Below are 20,943 nucleotides of genomic sequence, written 5' to 3'. Positions count from 1 at the left end.
AAAAACAACAACAACTGGCTAATAAGCAGCTACCAAAACGCTGCAATACGAGAAATACAAAAAACGGTTCCACTTGGCTGCTGTTCTTCCTCTTCTCCCTCCGCAGAGAACATTAAGAGAGGCTTTAGACAAGACATTTGTACGTAAGTATCTGAGAGATACTTTTGTATCTCTGTCTGTACATGCAACCAAGGCAAATCGCTGCTGGGATCTTAATCGTGCCCCAATGCTGCCTCGACTGTTGACTCTCGACGTTGTTTGCGTTGTTTCCATTTTGTTGTCATTTCATGCCGAATCGTTTATTCACATTTTTATTGGCCTGGCTAAAAGCAAGCACAAGCACAAGCCGCAGTCGCAGTAGCAGCCGCTTCGAGTCGTAGTTAGATAGCTAGATATTTCGACTGTTTATATTTGTGTGGCGCGTATTTTGCGAGTAGCTCAAGGTTTTGCCAATATGGCTTTCGCAATTTTGCGAATCGCTGCCGGCAGCGAGAACGTGTTATTTTGGCCAAATATTTCGGAGGTACATTTAATTCTAGCCCAACAGCGAAACGGCGAAAAAGAATGTGGCGGCCAAACTCAAACTCTCAGCTCTGGCCATGCACAATTGTAGAAACTACTTGTAACTATGTTTTTGGCCATTTCAATTAGTTGGAAGTCGCTCACGCACAGTTCTTAGCCAGTTTCCCACACAGGTAGCAAAGAAAAATCTGACTATAAGCCACATATTTTCAACTACCTGTTGACACAACTCTCACTGGAATGTCTTGAAGAGGCATAGAGAGAGATAGAGAGGGAGAGTAACAGCTTCAGCTGCAGAGAGCGTAACAGTAACAGTAACAAAAATAATGCTGAGCGTAACAAATTGAATGCTCATTGAGCAGTGCTTTAAAATTAAACTGTTATCAATGCCAATGCGGCAAAAGAGTAAAAGAGAGAGAGAGAGAGAGAGAGAGAGAGAGCGAGAGCTGACCACTGGAATTGGACATTCCAGTCAAGAGCATTCCAGTCATTAAACATGGCTGTCAAGCCTATCCCAATGCTGGCAGCTCGACTCTTCGCTCACTTCGATATTAACTTCATCAGCAAGCGGTTGTGCTTGACTCGCATCTGACATCTTATAGATACATATACATAGAAATATTTTAAGTTAGACTGTACTATATAAATGGAAAACTGATATTCTGTGCATTTGAGGTGACAAATTGAATTGCATATTTGTTTACCGTGATCTACACAGATAGATTAAAACTGTGTCGATTACCGTGTTAAATCAACTAAGAACCAAGTGTGATCTTAACCCCGTAAGACTCAGACACGTGTTGCTTTATGTTTGAAGCAAACGTTTTATGTACTTGGCCAATGCCACGTGTTGGCCAAGTACATTTTAGGTATAGCGATTAGATTAACTTAAGCAAGGCTACGTCTCATTCATAACTTATATTTTAAGTCTTTTTAATCAGTTTTTTATATGACATAAGTTTGAATTTATTTTCAATTGCTAACAGCAAAAAAAACCTTCCATTTGTTGGTGGAATATCTTTAAGTTATAATGATTTCTTTATTTTATGGCAAATATTATAGCACATGTTAAGTTCAATTGATTTTATAGCATTTTTCATAGAGTTTTTCTTGTGAATTGTATTTTTATGAAAGATATTTTTCATTGTTCAAGTATCTTTAAGATCTTATTTATTAGCTTAAGCAGCAGTATTTAATCCTAAAAATTTTAATTAAATTCAATTTATGGCAATTCTATAACATTTTTCTTAATGATTTGTATGATATTTAATGTTTCTATCGCACTTTTAATTTATCTTTACTTATGTTAAATATCTGGAAAACATTCTTATGATTTCCTTTTCCTCTGAAAAGATTCTTTATAATCAGTATGAATGTTTTTTAGTTGAAGAAATCTACATTAATATTTATCTATTGACCAATTCTTCAAGTTATTAATATAGAATTCATTTAGGACAATCTTCAAAATACTTTCCCCTGCCCCTTAATGCAAACAGTGTGTACTCAATTCAAAAATAATTAAATATGCTTTATATTTAATACGTTTGGCTGTCGCTATTTACACGCTTCAGGTTTTACAAGATTTTGTTGCAAAGCTGCAAAAACTTATTCTATGCATGGAACTTAACAAATTAAGCATTTCCAAAAAAATGATGAAAACAACCGGAAAACAACATTTGTGTATGTGAAAAGTTGAAAGAGAGTTAAGATGCATTTCAGACTAGCTTCTCTTTGGGCGGCTGATGAGACTTGCGTGCCTTGGGCTCTGGGGGATCAATGAGATTGCCATGACGCACGACATCGATGTGACCCAAGCGAATCATTTTCTCCTCCCAAATTGAAATGGCTTTTCTGTAACAAGAGTATAGCATGTGAGAATCTATTTATAGTTGGTTGGCTATTTATAAGTACTTGTAGTGATCGAGTTCCTTGCGGGATTCCTGCATGTAGACAGCTTTCTCATCGTCGGATAGACGTGACCATTTGGCCGTGGCCTTTTGATGCCACTCCCGATACGTTTGCTGTGATGTTTGCGGGGTATTCAAGCGTTCGCTGGCCACAAAGCGCAGGAAAGCTGAAGCGGGTTTCTTGGGACGTCCCAACTCTTTGACACGCTTGCGCAACTGTTTGCGTTCTTTGGCATCGCTGATGTCCTGTTTCATCTGTTTGAGTTCGGCACGTTGTTCGTCAGTGATCTTGGCATCGTATTTGGCGCGTTGTTCCACGTAGCTTTCCTGATCTTTTTTGTATTCAGCCTGCAAGCGTTCCTTGAGCTTGGCATCGACGTCGACCCAGCGACGCGACAATTCCTGCACAATCTGTACGGTGCTGATGTTCGGATCTTTGGCCGCTAGCTTGGGACGCATTTCCCGCATGAAACGAAAGTATGGTGTGAGCGGTTTCTTGGGCCGTGGCGGCAATCCAATTTGCTCCTCCAGCGATTTGGAGCGTTGCACTGCACTGTTGCTTATGCTGGCGGAGGCGATGGCGGAGGGGGCGGCCAAGGGTCTGCTTGTGTTGGATATGGAGATGGGCGAAGGTGTGACATTGTTGTTGATTTTGTGAGTTGTGATATTTTCGGTGTCTGCATTTTTGGCTACAACTTGCCTGACTTTACTGATCAGCGACCCGAAGATGGAGCCTCGCGACAGCAGCGTCGTTGTGTAGATCATTTTCCGTTGATTTTTGGTTATTCCTCGCTTTTGCTTGCAGTTATTATTATAGTTTTTAAGGTGCTTCGAATAACTTGTTGAATTAACAATATTGAAATGATTTACGTAAAAAATGCGGCTTTTTGTAAGTAGAGATGGACAAACAACGATGACATAATCGATATATCGATAGCTTAAACAATGATAATATTATAAATTCCTTTTTTGATGGAAAGATTGTTATTTAATATGAGTTTAGATTAATTGACTTTTCTGGATGTTAACACAACTTCAATTTATTCAAATTTACGGCAACAGCTTAAATTAATTTACAACCAAATCTACAACAAAACTTATCGATATTGGTGCGTGACTCAGCTCAACGATTCTTTATTATTCATAGATGGCGCTAGCTGAATTTACGACATAGTGTATTTACCCTGCAGGTGCCGCTTCTTGCACAGCAACTCTGCACTGTGTGAGCGAGATAGTCGGTAATGTGCGAGCAGTAAGACTATATGAACGCGCGTATTTTTGAATTATAATAATTTACTCCAGCCAACAATCAGGATAATTGATTTATTCAAAGCATGTAAACTGGTTGAATAGCTTAATAAGTGAACATTTGCTGGTTATTTGCACAAAATCATTTGCAAATAAGCTGCGCAACGTATGATTATAATGTAAAAATTGTTATCCTGCTTTAAACAGAAATGAAACCGGATTAATCACAAGTCTTTTGTGAGTTGTAAATTTGCCATTTTAAGCGCAGTTGCTGTTGGTCGCTGTGCTGACAAATTGTTTGCTCGCTTTCGTTGTTATTATTTATCGCTGGCGCTTTTGGCCAATTTACTTATTGGCTTACTCCACATAGTGAGGCGACTGCGGTGTTGTCTCGCCAAATTTGCCAGTAAAATTTGTGCTCGGTAAATTTAATGCTCTTGTCAAGCGCTTGACAAGCATTTTCCCACCCAACCTGAATGCATTTATATAGGAATGTAAAATTGCAAAGTGTGTGTGTGTGTGTGTGTTTATATAGTTTTCTTGACTTCCGTCAAGTGGCGGGGACTTTGGCAAGTTGATTCAGCCGGCTTGCAAGTTATAAGTAAGTAAGTGTTATGCAACACTTTACCAATTGCTCGTTTTACTTCTTCGCTCGTTGATTTTTGCCCTCGTCGTCAACACGTTGCTCATACGCCCCGTGTGCCTGTTTGTGTTTGTGTGTGTGCAAGGCGCAGCCATTGCAACGAGTCAACTGCAGAGCAGTTGTTGTTGTTGTGGTCATTGTGCAAGCGCATGACACAAATTCTTTGGCGCCGCGTTGGCAAATGTTGCAATTTTTTTTTTTTTATTTGGGTGTAATTTTTTTGTTTTTTTTTGCTTGTTTTCGCGCGAAAAGCAACATAGTAATAACAAGTTTTTAGTTGGATTTGCTCAGGCAATTATCAAATGCGTCGTCGCCTGCATTTAAATGTTGTTCATGAAGTCGCCTTAATTTTTGTTGCTGTTGTTGTTGTTGGCTTTTGGCTTTTTGCTACCGTTTCCTTAGTGAACGTGAACGTGGTTTTTTGGTCGTCGCCGTCGTCTGAATGTTTCGAGTGCTGAGTGTTGAGTGCGAGTGCGATTCAGAGTCCGACTCTGAGTCTGAGTCTGTTGGCCAGCTGCATGACAATGACACAAAGACAACAACTAACTGTGTGTGTGTTTTGTCGAGCAGCCGGCAAAACGTTTTGTTGTGTTAGCTCATATCTTGAAGCAAAGCAACAACAAAAACAACAACAAAAAGTGAATATCAAAAACCGAAAGAAATAAAAATTGAACTTTCTTTTTATGCGGCACTTTTAGCTGTGACTTTGCTTTGGCCAAACATTCGTGTTGTCTCTGTTCAACATTTTTGTTAGCCGCTTCATTGATTTTCATTTACGCTGCTGTCGAAGTTGTTGTTGTTGTTGTTGCTGCCGATGTCTTGCTGCCTTTTTCAATCATAATATAATAGTTGCAATTTCACGACGCCCACTTCGATGAGGTAACCCAAAAAAAAGTAAAAAAAAGTTTGGCTCACTTTTCTAGACTTTTAAATTTAGTTGTGCGACCTTTTCACGGCTGCGTCATTGATTTGCATTTAATGCTGTTGTGTTATGTTTTGTTGTGCCTGACGCTTTTGTTTTCAGCCCATTTGCATACCAATTAAAAGCCATTGCAAATGAAATAAATATTCAAACAAACCGATTTTTCTTTCGACTGCAATTTGCGTAAGACTTTGGCATGCAAACGCTTTCACTCGCTGCTTCACTCTCAAAAACATCTCTGTCTCTCTCCCTTGGTCGACTTCTCGATGGTGTGTGCACACAATTAGCATAAATGCAATACGAATGCAACAACAACAATAACTTCAGACTTATATAACTCGGGTCACATTTGACACGCCATCAACTTGAACGTGGTCGTAATCAATATATCAAACGCATTGAATCGCAGCATGCGATTTTCTAATTTCGCCCGATTTAATTTGATTTGATATCTGTTTTCTGTTTTCTGATTTCTGACTCGGCACGTTGACGGAAATGTGTGAATTAATATAAAAAAATATTGCTATGAAAAATATGTTTTCACCGCACACCACAAAAAATTTCAAATTTCATTTCGTTTCGTTAACTGAATTAACGCGCTCAAAATCTTCATTACGGTTCAATTTCACCAAACTAAAAAAAAAGCAAAGTTAAAAACAAAAAAAAAAAATAGTCATCATTGGGGCAACGCTTGATAAGCAGCTCAAGTGTGTAAAAGTTCATCAAGGTTCACTGTAGTTAATTTGTTGTTACTAATTTGACACTAAGTCCATGTAATTTGTACACCAACAACAACAATGAACCCGCTTGAAATAGCTATTTAACGGTGCTTAATGAAGTGGCATCCAAACTGTCCATTGTTTGACTCTGGGCACAGTGGGCGTCGCTAACCGTTATCGCTTATTTTATGTGACATTCGATGACATTAATTATGCTATGCATTCTCATAAATATTTCGGGGATTTGATTAATCGACATGCAGTTCACAAGTTAGTTGTCTAAGTCTTTTTTGGGGGGAAGACTTAAGGCACGAACTTGAGGGGGAGAAGACTTAAGGCACGAACTTACTCTTTCGACTAACGCATAATTAGCTTGGCGGCTGTTGCTGCTGAAGTTCCCTTTTGGCCGAAAACAAGTTCGTTGCCATTTGAGTTGTTTTTGTTGTTGTTGTTGCACTTGCATCTTCATGCAACTTCATGCTTATATACAAGCTTTTATAACAGCTGTAGCTTCTCTCTCTCTCATTCTCTTCCTCTCTCAGTCTTACGCTCTCTGTCGCTCGCTCTTTGCTGCATTGGCAGCTCTTGTGTCTGTTGCGCGCTTCGCATGCTTTCAGTTTCGTTTTCAAGCTCGTCGCGTTAGGCAGCAAAAAATCGCAGTGAGAAAAAAGGCAAGAGAAAAGAAATGAAATAAAAAGTAGAAAATATAATATATAAATTGAGAAAATAAACAAAAAAAAACAACAATCGTGTAATACACGCTACAAGTTATAAACCAAATTACGTGATTTGCCTGCGTTTTTTTTATTATTCGCTACTTTATTTACATACATATATTTTTATTGCCTTCGCGCTGCCTTCACGCTGTTGAGCATCGTCGCGAACGCGCCTCGTGGCCAAGACAGCTGTTTCGAAGCTGTCAGAAGAAGCTAAAGCTAACGACAACAATAACGAAAGCAAGGCAAAATACAACACAGCATCGATTCCGAATATGAAGTTCGCCGCTTAAGTCTTTTGTTTCATTCCGCGCGCGAATCTCTGCACGCGCTTCCACACAAATAAAAATACAAATAAAAAAGATCAACGAAACACAGTGCACAGATAACATAAGATTGAAAATAAAACGCGATTGTTTACTAGCCAAACCAGAGAGGGGAAACCTGTTGTGCAACTATTTCTAGCGTTAAAACACATTCATATATTATATATATACATATATATTCGACTCCTCCGCGCCGGCTCCTTAAAAGTACATCCCGTGCATAAAAAAAAGAAGAGAGCAAAAAGAGAGACAAAAAAAGAGTGTGATCAACGAAAATTATCAGCAGAAGCATCTTTTTTCCATAATGGCGCCCAAGAAAGAGTCAACGTTGAGTCAACAACAACAACAACAGCAACAACAACAGCAGCAAAATGGACAGTCAAATGGACAGGCACAGCCTGCCATGGATCTCGAAAGGATTAAACGACATTTCAGCTGGTCGGATTCAAGTGCCATGTGAGTCATTAACTACAAGTTTTATTTAATGGACCTTAAACAAAAACGGAACTCAGTTTAAGCCAGTTTAATTGCTGACAAAGACAACAAAGCAAAAGCAAATTCAAACTATAATTTTAACTGTCTTTGTCTTTTGCGCTTAGTGCCCTAGTCTGGGGTTATGCTTTGTTTTTTCTTTATCAACTTTATAACTTAATAACAACATTGCTTAGCGGCCAAAAAAGTTGTTGACTTTGAACGAAAGAACCGTGAGTTCGTTTCTTGCCTTGTCGATGGCTTCCGTTGGAATCAATTCAGCTATTGGGCTGCTTGTTAATTGCCAATTCTTACATAATGTTAAAAGCATTAACATTTCTGTTTTTTTCGGTTTTTAACTATTTTTCTATACTCTACCATTCTCTTAAAAGAAACACGCTCATAATTATGGCCATAAATTGCTGAGATAAAAATCTGTGAGCGGTTTTTTGTATGTTATTATTTCGTGTAGTTCCTCAAGATTGCAGTTTTATCTTTATAATTATTTGCATGGCATAATAGAAAACCTTTCAGGCATCAACTAAGGCATACCCTGTAATTTTGTAATAATTTTTGCCCACTCACAAAATTTATTTCTTTTGTCATGAACTTAATTAGTTCAGTGTAATTTTTATTACTGTTTAGTGTGTTATTATGTTTTTATTACTTTCTAGATTTATCGACTAGCACATACCCTATAAATTTGCCATTTCTTTTGCTTACTCACAAGATTTATTGCTTGCGAATTTGCATTGAAATTAATTCAATTGATCGACAAATCAGTTATTTACACAATTTATAACCGTGATTTCGGGAATCACATTTGCTTCATAAATTATTGTAAAATATGTCAAAAATAAATATAAATTGTTCCAGTTTGCGAATGTAACATACTTGAATGTAAATATCGCAAGCTCGTGTTGCTAACTGCTTAAAAATGCTAAAAAGTCAAGGAGAATGCAAAAAGATTTACGTTTTGTTTTAAAAAATCTTTTCGAAAACTAATAATTTCAATTTTAATTAGTAACTAGAAGTAATTTAATGATTTACTTTTAAAGTAATAATAATTTTAAATTAATGTTAATAACTAAACATAGTCTTGTGATTTACGTTTGGTTTTAAAAGGGAATTTTTAATAATAATAAATTCAATTCAAATTAGTTACTAGAAATTATTTCATCATTTAGTTATGATGTACTTAGAATTTTATAAAGAATTTCTAAAAATAATAATTGTAAATAAAAATGTAATTAGAAATAATTGCATGATTTATTTATGATTTACGTAAGATTGAAAAAAGAATATCGAAAAATAATAATTTCAATTGATATAATGTTAGTAACTAAAAAATATTAAAAGATTTATTTGTAATTTACTTTTGATTTTAATATAAATTTATAATAATAACAATTTCAATTACAATTATGTACTAGAAATAACTTTCTGGTTTATTTTTTTTTTAAATACATTTTAAACTTGACACAATTTTATGACTTCTTTCATTAATAAAAACAATTTCATTTCATTTCATTTATGCTTTGATTTTAAATTTTTATTTCACTTAAACAATTTCAATTAAATTAGTTGGATTTGAATTTCTAATAATAAGAATTTCATTTCAAATTAGTTTCTAGAAATGATTTAATGATTTATTTTTGAAATAATATGATTTCCATTTCTAATAAAACCAATTTCAATTTAAATAAGTTACTTGAAGTGATTTATGAATTTCTTTTTATAAGGAAAACAATTTCAATTTAAATTAGTTGCTATAAAATATATGAACGACTTCCTTTTGAAGTTTAGACTGTGACGTCTAAAATAAGTAATAATGAAATGAACCAGAAACGAATCATCAGCTCATCTGTTCGATGATATCACTGAGATGTTTATTCTCTCGGTTTGCTTACAAAGTTCAAAAAGTGATTTGGCAATTAGCAACCGATTTGTATTTGTTCTATTTCAAAGTCTGAACTCCCACTCAGCGCAGTTCAATGGAATTGTGAGCGTGCATTTAGCCATATATATATATATTCATTATCTTTCGACATTTGTGATGGGGCTGGTCTGCAAATATTTGTGCGTAGTACACGTCATGCTTATTAAACTTCAGGTTTTAATTGCACTTAAGCTAGGCAACATAAAGTGACGGTGAAATTTGCAATTATATAAATACATGTTTACAACTGTCTGACTGTCTTTAGTTGTTGTTGTGTGTGTGTTAATCGAGACATGTTGCGACATGTGTTATGTGTTGACGAGCCTTAAAATAGAACCCAAAAAAAAAAGCAAACATCTTTAAGCTTCGATTTTACTTTTAGTTTTTTTGGGCTTGGCAACGCCTGTTGCACGTTTTAATCTAACTAATTGCAAATTTCAATAATTTCACTAGCAACTGGCGGGGCGCTAATCACAATAAATAACAACAAATAATGACTATTCAAATACACTAAATCGCCATCATGATTATCATCGTTATCATCATCATTATTATAAAACATCCGGCCAGGTTGTTAGATAGCTTGATGTGTGAAAAACACTTGGCCATGATTGAATACAATTGTACATCGAAAATCAAAAAAATGTTGAAGCTTGGCCACCAAATGGCTATTGAACGAGCGATTCAACTATGCGAATCTCTCGTCGATTTATGCAAATAGAGACGTGGCCATAACGCATTTGGCATTAATTTATGCGAATTGTGCTTTAGTTTTGTTTACCCGATGACATAATGTGATCGATCTCTGACTTACTTACTGACTGAGTGAGTGTCTTGCCTTTGGCTTTTGGCCATGTTAACGCTAACGGTCTTTTAGGCGGCACTCATTCAACACGATTGTCTCTTGCTTCGCTTCGCTTCCGCATTAACCAGTTGGGAAATAAGTTTTGATTTATTTTTGGGATTTGTCCGATAAGTTTTCACTCGCATTGTGTTAGTGTCGTGCGCGTAATTAGTGCAGTTATATGTTATTATTACAGCTCAGTTTATTGTTATTCAAACGATGTTTTTTTGCATGCAAAACACGCCCCTCATATGCACAAAGAATGCAATTGTTATTGCATTTTTCAAGGTTGCATCTCTAATTGCCGCTAAATTAAAATATAAATAGTTTAGGTATTTTATACTGTATAAGAACTGATTTAAAGTTATTTTTATGCAAGTACTTTTTCTCTAAATTAATTTTCCATAAATTAATGCCAAACCAATAAGCAATTTTTCTTATACTATGCCTTTTGCATAGGTCGACTTGAATAAATGCAAAGTTGACAGCTGCGTAACTCAGCTTAAGTGTGAGTGTCGTAGCAGCCAGCTTGCAAGCGCTTGCACAGTAGCCAAGCTTTGATTGAGCTTCTACAAACTAACGACAGATGGCGCATTCGACGCGCCGAGCGCGCTTGTTTAAAGCTGTTTGCAGCTTTGTTTTTAACTTGGCTAAAATGAAACTTTATGCACGCGCACACGAACAGTTGTAGGGAAAAAGCTTTTGCTCATATGAGAGTGCTAATGCCTCTTGTGTCTAATGGGATCCAAAGATCACAGACGGCAAATGATATTAAAGCAAATTACATTAATCTAGTCATAGCTAGAGAAGCCAACGGCAGCAAGTAATCACAACAATAGCATTGGAAACAGTCATTGCGCCTATCTAATGCCTTAGAACAGAATTCCACTTGACAAACTCCTCAACAGTGTTTTTGTTTCTTTTTTTGTTGTTGTTTCAACTTTACTCAACCCGACAAAAACCATTAAGTTGCCTACTATTGTCTTTATTGCGCCACACTTGTATTCTGGAAAGGCCATTTAAATTAAAAAGGAAATGAAATGAGCTTAATAATAATGCCCGCAGGCCACATCTCGAGTCGTAAGTCACATCAATGCTTAATATATGACGCTCAACCTTTGTAACCAATTGTGAAGTAAATGAACTCAATCACGTAAGACTTGAAAGAATATTCTGAAATCATTCATCACATGTCGGACATATAAATTAACGCTGCTTTTGCGCTGCATACAAAGGAATGACACTTGTTCTGGCCAAAAAAGTGCTTAAGTACTTTTATTCTTTCAACGAAAGTCCATTAATCACGTAAACAGAACAATTCGATTTAATATCAAGTTTTTTTTGGGGTCATAAGTATTATAAGTATTTAAGATTATTATATTTTTGGCCAATGATAAAGATGTCGTGCGTTGATAATATAAAAGTACCGTTGACTCTTGAGGGCTATATCTTAGTAATATCAGCTATACTTAAATAAAGCTTAAAGCACATTAAAGCTGTAGTCTTTAGCTCAAATGAAAGTTTACAAATTCAACTGATTCTTAAATATAATTTCAAGCTTTATCTGCTGTATTTGAATTTCAGCTGTATTTAGAGAAAGCTTAAAGCACATTAAAGTTTGAGTCTTTAGCTCAAATGAAAGTTTACAAATTCAACTGATTCTTAAATATAATTTCAAGCTTTATTTGCTGTATTTGAATTTCTCTGCTAGTTTAACCCTTCTAAAATACTTTTCCCTGCACATTTACATAAATCATTCGAAAAAATCGATAATATTAAGCGTTTGTTGTCCGTTCCCCTGAGTGACATCATACGAGTATTTGCTATTTCTGTTATTCGCAATCAATATCTTTGAAGTACTTTCACTAGCTGCAAGAAGCCCATGCATTGTCTTTGTCCGACAGAAACCCGCAATTTTCTGCGTCTATTTGCGTTTATTTGCTTGTAGCATTAGCAACAAAATTTGCCCGGCCCGCTAATTGGCTTAAGTTAAGTGTGCTGCTCAAAATGTTGGCTTCAATAAGACGGCTTGCACAAGGCGCTCGCTCAATCAACGGTTGTTGCTTTTTGCCAACTCAAATGTGCTCAAATGCTGCGCATTGTGGCCAACAAAAAAAAAATGTTTTCCCTTTTTGCAGTACTGAGAGTGTGTATAATTACAGAGCACCGCCAAAAAAAAAAATTGCGAGCACAATGTGGCTTGAACTGGACTCAACTCGAGTATCTTTTGCCCATTTGCCAGTCGAATTTAGTTTTTTTTTTTTTTATATTTTTACAAAAGACCTTGACACATTTGGTTCGCATATGGCTGAGTTTATAACCAAATTTAGTTTTTTTTTGTTTTTGTGGTTCAGTCTCGACAGGTTGGAAGCGAAGAGCAACATCAAAGAGGGCAAGACAAACTGAAATTCAGATTTCAAATGGACCAGCGATAAAAAGTCAACAACAACAACAAAAATTATTGCAATTTCCTTAGTGCTGTGTGAGAGAGGCGACTTGGCTTGAAACTGTCATAAATTAAGCAGCTTGCGATTAAAGCGCAGCAACAGCAGCAGAAGCAGCGACAGCGGGCAGCACAACAAGCTTTGAGAATTGCATAATAGCATTTTTGGCAGTACCACAGCAAAAGAGTTGCCACAGCCGATCACTGCGCTCTCCTCTCTGTGCTCTCGTGCTAGCGATGTGTGTTTGCTTGAAAGCCATTCGTGAGTGCACGAAGCATTCTCTTTAAGCGAGTGTTTTTTGTTTTTGCGGTTGCATCATGCATCACATGCATGACATGCAAGTCTCGATGGGCAATGAGTCATTAAATTAAGATTCTCCAAACGGAACAAACAGTTCACATTGCAAATAGAGATGAGTAATTATAGCTGGAGATTATGTGTATTTTATTTTTACTTAATCTTTTTGCTATATGGTCAGATATAGCAAAATTCATCTTAAAATATATATGAAATAAATAGCTTAAAAAGTTTGGTCTACTTTTCTTAAAATTATTTATATTTTAATTTGAGTGAAGCAGAGTTTTCAATAGACCATATTAGAAAAGAGATGGATATTTACAACCAGAGATTATACATATTTTCAATATTCAACTGCTTTTTAAAGTGTTTCTTCATCATAGAGTTTTCTACTATATATTTGAATTAATTGTAATTTGAAAGTTTCTATAGATGTGTAAATATAATAAGGGAATACATTTTTCTTATAATAATAAAGTCTAAATAAATGAATTTCATTTGAATGAAGCTTGGTTTTTAACTGTTCATATTCAATAACTTATCTGCAACTACTTTTCATAGCGTCCTTTCGACATCAACTCGTGATTACACGAACTATCGATAGTATTATTGCTATGTTGTGGAGAATTCATGTTACATATGATTCATCGCTTCGTTCACGCCCTCAGCGCTGTTTATAATTTCATTTGAAAGAAGTTCGTTTCTTAACAGTTCATTTTTAAAAACTTACTTTTACTTTATATCATAAAGAATTTCTATAGTCAACTACTTTTTATAGCGTTCCTTATATTTGAAATTTCGTGCTTAAGAATCAAATCGTAATTACACGAACTATCGATAGTATTATTGCTATGATATATAGAAATTTCAAATTTCACATGCTCGTGACTACACGAACTATCGGTATTGCCATATAGGACTCACGATATGCTTCATTATTTCCTTCACGTGCTCAGCGCTGTTTTCGAGTTGGTCTAAAAAGCTTTGGCTGGCAGCTTTAATTTTTTTTTTGGTTTTGGCTGTTGGCCCAGTGGCAACTGCAATAAAAAATAAAAATGCGAAAGCATAAAATAAGAAATAGGTGATTAGGACACACAGTGCAGAGCAAAGTGGAGCGGTTAAAAACAAGTTTGAGGCGAAAGGGAAAAAAGAGTTATCGCAAATGAAATTACGTTAAGCGCAAAAGCATAAAAGCATTAAAGACTCAAATGCGTTTTATGAGCCTCTGAATTAAGATTGGAATTGCGGCTAAAAATGCAATTAATTTGGCGCTGTTGCACAGAGACTTGGTTGCACATAGAGAGTGCGAGTGCCAGAGATTGTGGCAACTTGAAACATTGAAGCGCAGCTTCCCAAGCAGCTTCCTCCCATATCTATACTATACCTGAAAAGTCGGCTGCTGTCTGATGCGACGACGGCGACGACGACGACCTTGTGCTCGTTTTTACAGCAATCGCCGTGAAACCGAAATAAAAATTGTTTACATGAATGAATGGGCATGGAGTTTACCCAGTCTCCACTTCCATCTCCATCTCTATCTTCGTCTCTATCTCTGCCTCTTTTGCTGTTGGCTCTTTCTCTTCCCAACTCTGCGATGCGCGATGCTCTGACGCTTCAACGCTCCGACCTGGCAATAAATGCGATGAAGTAAACAATACAAAGAAGCAAAGCGAAAAAAAAATACATAGTTGAATTTGAAATTGTGGCACATCGTAAAGCTCAAAATGAGCTGAAGAAACAACTGACAACTGAACACAGAGATGTTTTCGAAGCCTGCGATGCGACATGTTGTATTATTACGACTACAATTGATGCCATGGGCAACAGCCAAAATATTGTCAACCAATTTCTTTCAACTGTATTTGCCATTTGTGGTAAACAGTAAAGTTGTTACTTCAGTTGTTGTTGCTGTTGTTGTTGTTCTGGTTTGTTACTGTAACTGTGTTGCACTGACCAAGCTGATGGAGTCAACAAACTTGTTCAAGGCGCAGTCGCAACCGTCGCATGGCATGACTTGCCAGAAAAGCTTAAGAGCCAGAGGCAAGCACACAGACAGACGGACAGACAGACAGACGGACAGACAGACAGACAGACAGACAGACAGACAGACGGACCAAGAGTAACAGAGACTGAAACGGAGACGCAGAGTTAGAAAATTGCAAGCTTTACTTATGTGGTTATTCGCTGGAAATTGCTTGAAAGACCGAATGAACAACCGAAAAGGCAAAAAAAAACTATAAACAAATTGCGTTGGTCGGGGTTTTTTTTCGTCCATTTATTTCTGGTATACATTGGCAAAGTTCATTAGCTTTTTAAAGCAGCTGGCAGCTTCACAGATGAAAACACACTTCAAAGACATAAGTTTAGACAACTTTTTATGTCTAAGTTAAAACTAGAAACAATGCATTTAAAATAATATAAAACTCGGACTTAAGAAATTATTGTAAACTTATACTTCAAGAAATTAAAAATTATGTGTGTTAAAAGAAATGTATTTACAATTGTACGAAGAATGAAAAAAGTGATAAAATCATGAATATAATCTTGAGTCAATCAAATCAAGACTTGCAAAATACTTTTCAACCTAGATTTTTTTCTTTCTGTGTACAAAATTCAAAAAGTTATGAGTCATAATGGAAAATGCTTCACAAAACTAACGATAATAGATATTTGCAAATTATTATGATAAATAATTCAATAAACTTTAAATAATATAAGAAATACAAATAAATATGACTCAAAATAAAATATATTCAAACTTTGTCATAGAAGAAATGTTACACATAAATTTGAAATAGTAAATTAAAATAGTAATAGTAAATTGTTATACTATTATATTAGAAGCAGCATATTAGAAGAAAGTTAAAATCAAACCAAAATAGGAACAAATTTATAACATCTAGCATACCAAATTTGATATTACGATTGAAAATTTATTAATTTTGAATTTTCATACTATAATTATTTGTACTATTTTGAAGAATTAAGAATTAAATATTGTGATTTCAATTATTTTTAAAATTGATTACGCTATAAACTTTTTAAATATTCTGGGTTGGTTTCTCATTCTCCAAAAAAACAGTTTCTAAGTTGATATCATAACAATTTGTAAGAATATGTAATGTAATACAATATTGTAGTATATTTAAAATACCAAATTTCAATAAAAAGTTGATATAAGAGTATCTCTGTGTACAAACAAATATATAAATCATTGTGTGTGGGTGTGTCGCTTTAATTTAAATTAAAGCAAACGCTTACGAAAGACAAAAACCAAGAGGCAAAAACCTGGCTTCCATCTGCAGTCTGAAGGTCTTTTTGCAGCCTTTTTGAGATTTATATTAGAGTTGTGAGTGTGGAACTGCACAAATTGAATCAGCATGAGCTGGCGTTTTTCGGCAAATTAGCTGCAGACTGAAAAACTATGATGAGGCGAACTAGAAGAAATATATTCGGAGTAGGCCGAAGTGATTCATGTTTCTTATAGTCGCATTACGAAAAATAACCCAGCAAAATGATGAAGTGCTGGCGGGCCAGCTTGGAAATCACTTTGCAGGGCTCATTAGCACGCTGACAGTTTCAAAATGATGTCAAGTGCGTCGTCGTCGTCAGTGAGAGAGACAGAGCGATAGAGGAGAGAGAGAGGGAGATAGAGAGAGAGGGAGGGAGAGCTTGTTGTAGGTGACGTTGATGAAGCTGCAGCGTGTTCATTTGTTTATGAACTTACTTTATTTTCGGTTTCGGTTTTTCGGTGAATTACAACAATTAAATGGGCTGTGCAATGAGGATGTTTACAGCGAATAAGTTGAGTTTAATGCGCTATGAACACAATTCGAAGCAGCGTTGCACGCGGCGTATGCGTAATGCGTCAAGGAACTGCCAATATTTCGTATATTTCGATGTAGTTACAAGTACTTGACGCATGCTTTAAGGCAACATCAAAACTCGTTCCTTGTCTTTGCATGGTCATCACAATTTTGCACTCGATGTTGTCCCTTGAGCGTGTTTAAACGACAAACAACAACAGACAATACAAAAATGGCTTAAAATGTTCGATTTCAATTTCATGCGCGCATTGTTGCAACATTCAATTTGATGGCACATTTGGCAGCAACAACAATAAAACACCCACAGCGACATCGATGGGCAGTTGGGCATTTTCAATGTCAGCATTGCGCAAATGTCGCCCCGGTTGGTTTCTTAATACCACATATTATATTTGTGTTTATTTGTATTTTCGTTATACTCTTTTTTTATGCACTCCAGCATTTTAATTTAAACACAAAATGTGTAACACACTCGGAGCAAGAGAGTTTCATATTCCCAAACAGCTGAAAAATGTTAATATAAAGCATAATTTGGGGCAATAAATTCGATATCGATATACATTTCATAGGTGTGTGTTTCATCTACAACACATTCATTAATGCCGCAAGAGAGCATTTCATCTTCGATTTATCTCTATTCGTTTTTTGTTTTCCTCTTGTCTCATGTCTTTCTCATGTCTCTCCCAGAGTAAGAGACGCCCTAAGTAACGCCCTCAAGTTGTTAATGTGTGGCATTGAAATTGTGCAATCCCCAATGGAGATTCAAATTGATATTGATGTTGATGTTAAAGTTGGCAGGTTTTTGAAGTTTTCTTTATTGATTTTGCGGTTTTTGTTTTTCGTTATCTATGCGTCTGTCTGTCCATCACTCAATTCTCAACGCGTTCGTTCTTTGCCACTTTAATTATTACAATTAAAACATTAAGTTTCGCCTTGACCACGCGCAAAAAACCAAAACTCAAAACTAAAAAACAACAACTCAAATCTCATTGACGTGTCTTTGACTGCGGCTTGTGACTTCTTAATGCGCACGCATATTTGGCATTAAAAGCAAATTAAACAAATTATAACTTATTATTGCTATTACGGATTCGCTTTAAATATGATTATTAATGTGCTCGCACCATATACACAACAAATATAACTGACATTTGCATAGACTCTGAATTCAAATGAACTCATTACAAATTTTGTTTTTCTACATTTATTATTTATATGAATAGTTATTGCAAGTGGTACTTAAAGGTGACAATTTTTTATCATTATAAAATTATTGGCACTTCTATTTGAGAGTTCCTTATTATTGTTGCATTCATTTTGAGAATTTTTATAACAGGTTTTACTTTCATAATGAAGTACGTTTAATTTTAATTTATTTTTTAATTATTGATAGGTTAATCTAGGAGTTCTTGCTTATTATAACAGATCTTATAGTTAATTAAAAACAAGTTCACAATATTTTGTACATAATTAAAATATTTCCTTTCTTACTTCCTTATATATCATGCATATATTTTATATTCATAGCATTTGGGAATTCACAACTTCATTCACTTTGCGACAAGAAAAGAACCTGCTTATTAGTGTTGTTGCATAGTTGTTGTTGTCAACATATAGTACGTGTTGCAATTCCGAGTGAATGGCTGGAGCGACTTTTCTGTTGCAATTCTCTAGAGCAGAAGTAGAAGAAGAAGCGGACAAAAGAAAAAGAAGCGTCTGATGCGCATTGTTTTATGCACGACGCGTCAAGCGATGCTTTCAAGGTCGCCAGCTTACATAAGCGCAACGCAGCAGAAGCAGCGTCAACAGCGACGCCAGCGTCAGTAAAGAAAAAAAAACCCAACAACAGCTGTCGCTGCGCTGCCAGAAGCCCTTTTGTACGCACATGCCGAACACATTTGAAGGTGAACGAGCGGCGAGCGTTGAGAGCAAGGAGCAAAAGCAAATAAGCGAAGCCAACAAACTTTGCCGTCGTCAAAGCGCAAAACTTAAAAACTCAAAAGCGAATCGCGCAAATTACTCAAAAGCAAGTGCCAGAGACCACGCGCCCATTCCACACACAAACATACTTTACGAGTTTGTCTTTGAGTGCAAGTGCGAGTGAGTACGAAAGTGAGTGACTTATTGAGCTTTTTGTGCTTACACTCTGCGTTTCGCGCCCGTTCACAGGTAGCTGCTGTTTAGTTGGCAGCGAGACAGCAAGTGCAAACGTTTACACGCGCCTTCCACGCACGTGTAAAAGTGCAACAGACCTGTCGCCTCTACTACAAATTCGATGAAAAAAGCACTCAATAGTGCTCTCGCTCTATCGCTCTTGCTCTCCGACGAAAAGTGTAAAGTGCAAAGTTAGCAGCGACGTCGCAGCATCGACAGCGACGTCAACGACGCCAGCGACAGCGACAACAAACGCAGCTCAGGTCTCAGCTTGGGCAACAACTTGAAGTCAGTCTTAGTCGCAGCTTAAAGCGCAACGCACGCGTCTACGAACTCGCTCCCTCGTCTTTTTTTCCGCTATAGTTACGTCGCGATTATTTGGTGACATCGCAAGCGATACGATAACGATAACACAGTGTATGTCGATAACACCATAAGAGAAAAGAAAACGTAAAGTACACAAATAAAGTAGTAGAAGGCGCGTGTGATCAAGTTTGTGCCCTAAGTCGTTTGTAGTGCGAGATCAATCATCAAGCTAATCAAGAGTGGATTACCAAAAAGCAAACGCGCACTCACTCACACATACACTAACTTGTGCAAATATTTGCGCACAGTTGACGACATTCAACGACTTTTTTCCAACACAAATACGTATATATATAGATATATATAGTTAGGAACCTAACCCCACCTCCACACACTCACACACAGGAAACGGCTTAAGATCGCGAACTGTAAGTGTAAATTTGCTAGTTAAATACAGCATTAAGATTTGGAGTTTGACGAGCTTGGCACCTCTCTCAAGTGCTTTAGAGTGTTGTTTTCAGGAAATCATTTCGCAAACAATATTAAGAGAATAACAATAATAATAATAATAAAACAATAAATATTCTTTGTAAAGACAAATGGCCGCCGCTGAGCCGCTTTGTTGTCTCTTCGACAACGACGAAAATTACTTTTTGTTGCGGCTTTGTCAGGTCGCTTCCATCATCGTCCACATCAGCAAAACCAAAAAAAAAAAGAAGAAACAACACACAAGGCAAACCAAACTGAGCAACGTGACTGTTTCATTGCCCCGCCCACCTTCTGCCTCAGCTTCAGCTTCAGGAGCTGGGCTACTGTTCATTTCAAATGTGCAAAACGTTTTGCATACAAATGGACAACTTTAGCGGGCCCAATGTCGTCGTTGTCGCTCCCAAAACGCTGTTAGAATATTCGCAAAACCAATCAACGGCAATTACTGTTCCATTGTAAACGAGAGTTGGGCGAAATAAATCAAATAAAATCGACTTCGAGATTAGTCTCTTTCTGGAATTCTCCTAGCTAACATACAGACAACTTGAGACCTTGTTAAGTGTTTATGTGTCTGTAACTTGATCTCAAGTTAATATTTGCAATGAATGTCAATTAAAACTGAGTTAACACTCGATGTGTGTGCACTCCCATACAGTGTGTGTGTGTGTGTTTATATGTTAACAATATTATTATCTAAGATAATCGCAAGTTCAGTTGTTGATCAGCTGAGATTTCCAGGTCGATTCTAATTGGTTATAATTAACAGATATTGGAAGTGAAACAGATGACGCTCACTGCACTGCAATGGCCAAGAGGTCAGCAGCAATTTATAAGCACGGCCGACATTGTAGCTCCGTTTGTCATTCAGTCAGTCAGTCAGTCAGTCAGTCATTCAATTGCGAGCAAAGTTCAGCTTAAATGGATGTTGTGACTTTTTACACATTTACACTGCCAACAGTTGCAACACAAAAAAGATACAGATACATTTAAAGAGAGAGAGATACAGATACAGATGCAACAACAAGCGATAATAATATGTTACTTGTGACTTTTGAAATGAGCATTCAACTGCATATTCATTCTCGCATTTTCGTGCACCCAAAGCAAGCAACGACCTTCTTGCGTTTGGCCCTGAAAATTTGTTGTCAAGGTTTTCTTTCCACACTCTC

At 36.4% G+C, this 20,943-nt stretch overlaps 2 protein-coding genes across 8 annotated transcripts in view; one reads left to right on the top strand and one right to left on the bottom strand.

Moving 5' to 3' along the window:
• The window catches only part of LOC117573389 (ABC transporter G family member 23), a 203,142-nt gene that overhangs the window by 167,667 nt on the left and 14,532 nt on the right, over positions 1-20,943 (top strand). For 3 of the 6 annotated variants that reach the window (XM_052007059.1, XM_034256590.2, XM_034256589.2), the window contains exon 1: positions 19,450-19,713. The exons of 1 other annotated variant lie outside the window; for it this stretch is intronic. Coding sequence is in view for 2 of the 5 variants with exons in the window: in XM_034256588.2 (XP_034112479.1) it covers positions 7,308-7,459 (152 nt within the window). In the remaining 3 variants the exon portion in view is untranslated. Of the gene's footprint in view, positions 1-7,260; positions 7,460-19,449; positions 19,714-20,943 lie in introns of those variants that run through there. 2 more of the 6 variants (XM_034256588.2, XM_034256587.2) reach the window with 2 other exon arrangements.
• Positions 2,026-3,312, bottom strand: LOC117575735 (transcription factor A, mitochondrial). 2 transcript variants are annotated; one of them, XM_034260081.2, is made up of 3 exons: positions 3,130-3,306; positions 2,434-3,030; positions 2,026-2,373 (listed from the first exon to the last, which is right to left on the bottom strand). In XM_034260081.2, exons 1-3 carry the CDS (start codon positions 3,192-3,194, stop codon positions 2,238-2,240), a joined length of 798 nt encoding a protein of 265 aa, XP_034115972.1. In that variant the 5' UTR covers positions 3,195-3,306; the 3' UTR covers positions 2,026-2,237. The 2 variants fall into 2 exon arrangements, with proteins under 2 accessions (XP_034115972.1, XP_034115971.1); XM_034260080.2 differs by having other exon boundaries at positions 2,434-3,312.

The sequence above is a fragment of the Drosophila albomicans genome, chromosome 2R (assembly GCF_009650485.2).
Source record: "Drosophila albomicans strain 15112-1751.03 chromosome 2R, ASM965048v2, whole genome shotgun sequence".
Taxonomy (NCBI): domain Eukaryota; kingdom Metazoa; phylum Arthropoda; class Insecta; order Diptera; family Drosophilidae; genus Drosophila; species Drosophila albomicans.
The sequence above is the reverse complement of the archived record's forward strand: the minus strand, read 5'-3'. Positions and strand labels throughout refer to the sequence as shown.

What these genes read in the sequence shown, in the direction of transcription:
- LOC117575735 (XM_034260080.2), bottom strand. Translation starts at nt 3,194, where the DNA reads ATGATCTACACAACGACGCTGCTGTCGCGAGGCTCCATCTTCGGGTCG. An exon ending in AAGGAACTCGATCACTACAA is followed by an intron (nt 2,374 to 2,433) that starts GTACTTATAAAT and finishes CTCTTGTTACAG; the next exon opens with AAAAGCCATTTCAATTTGGG.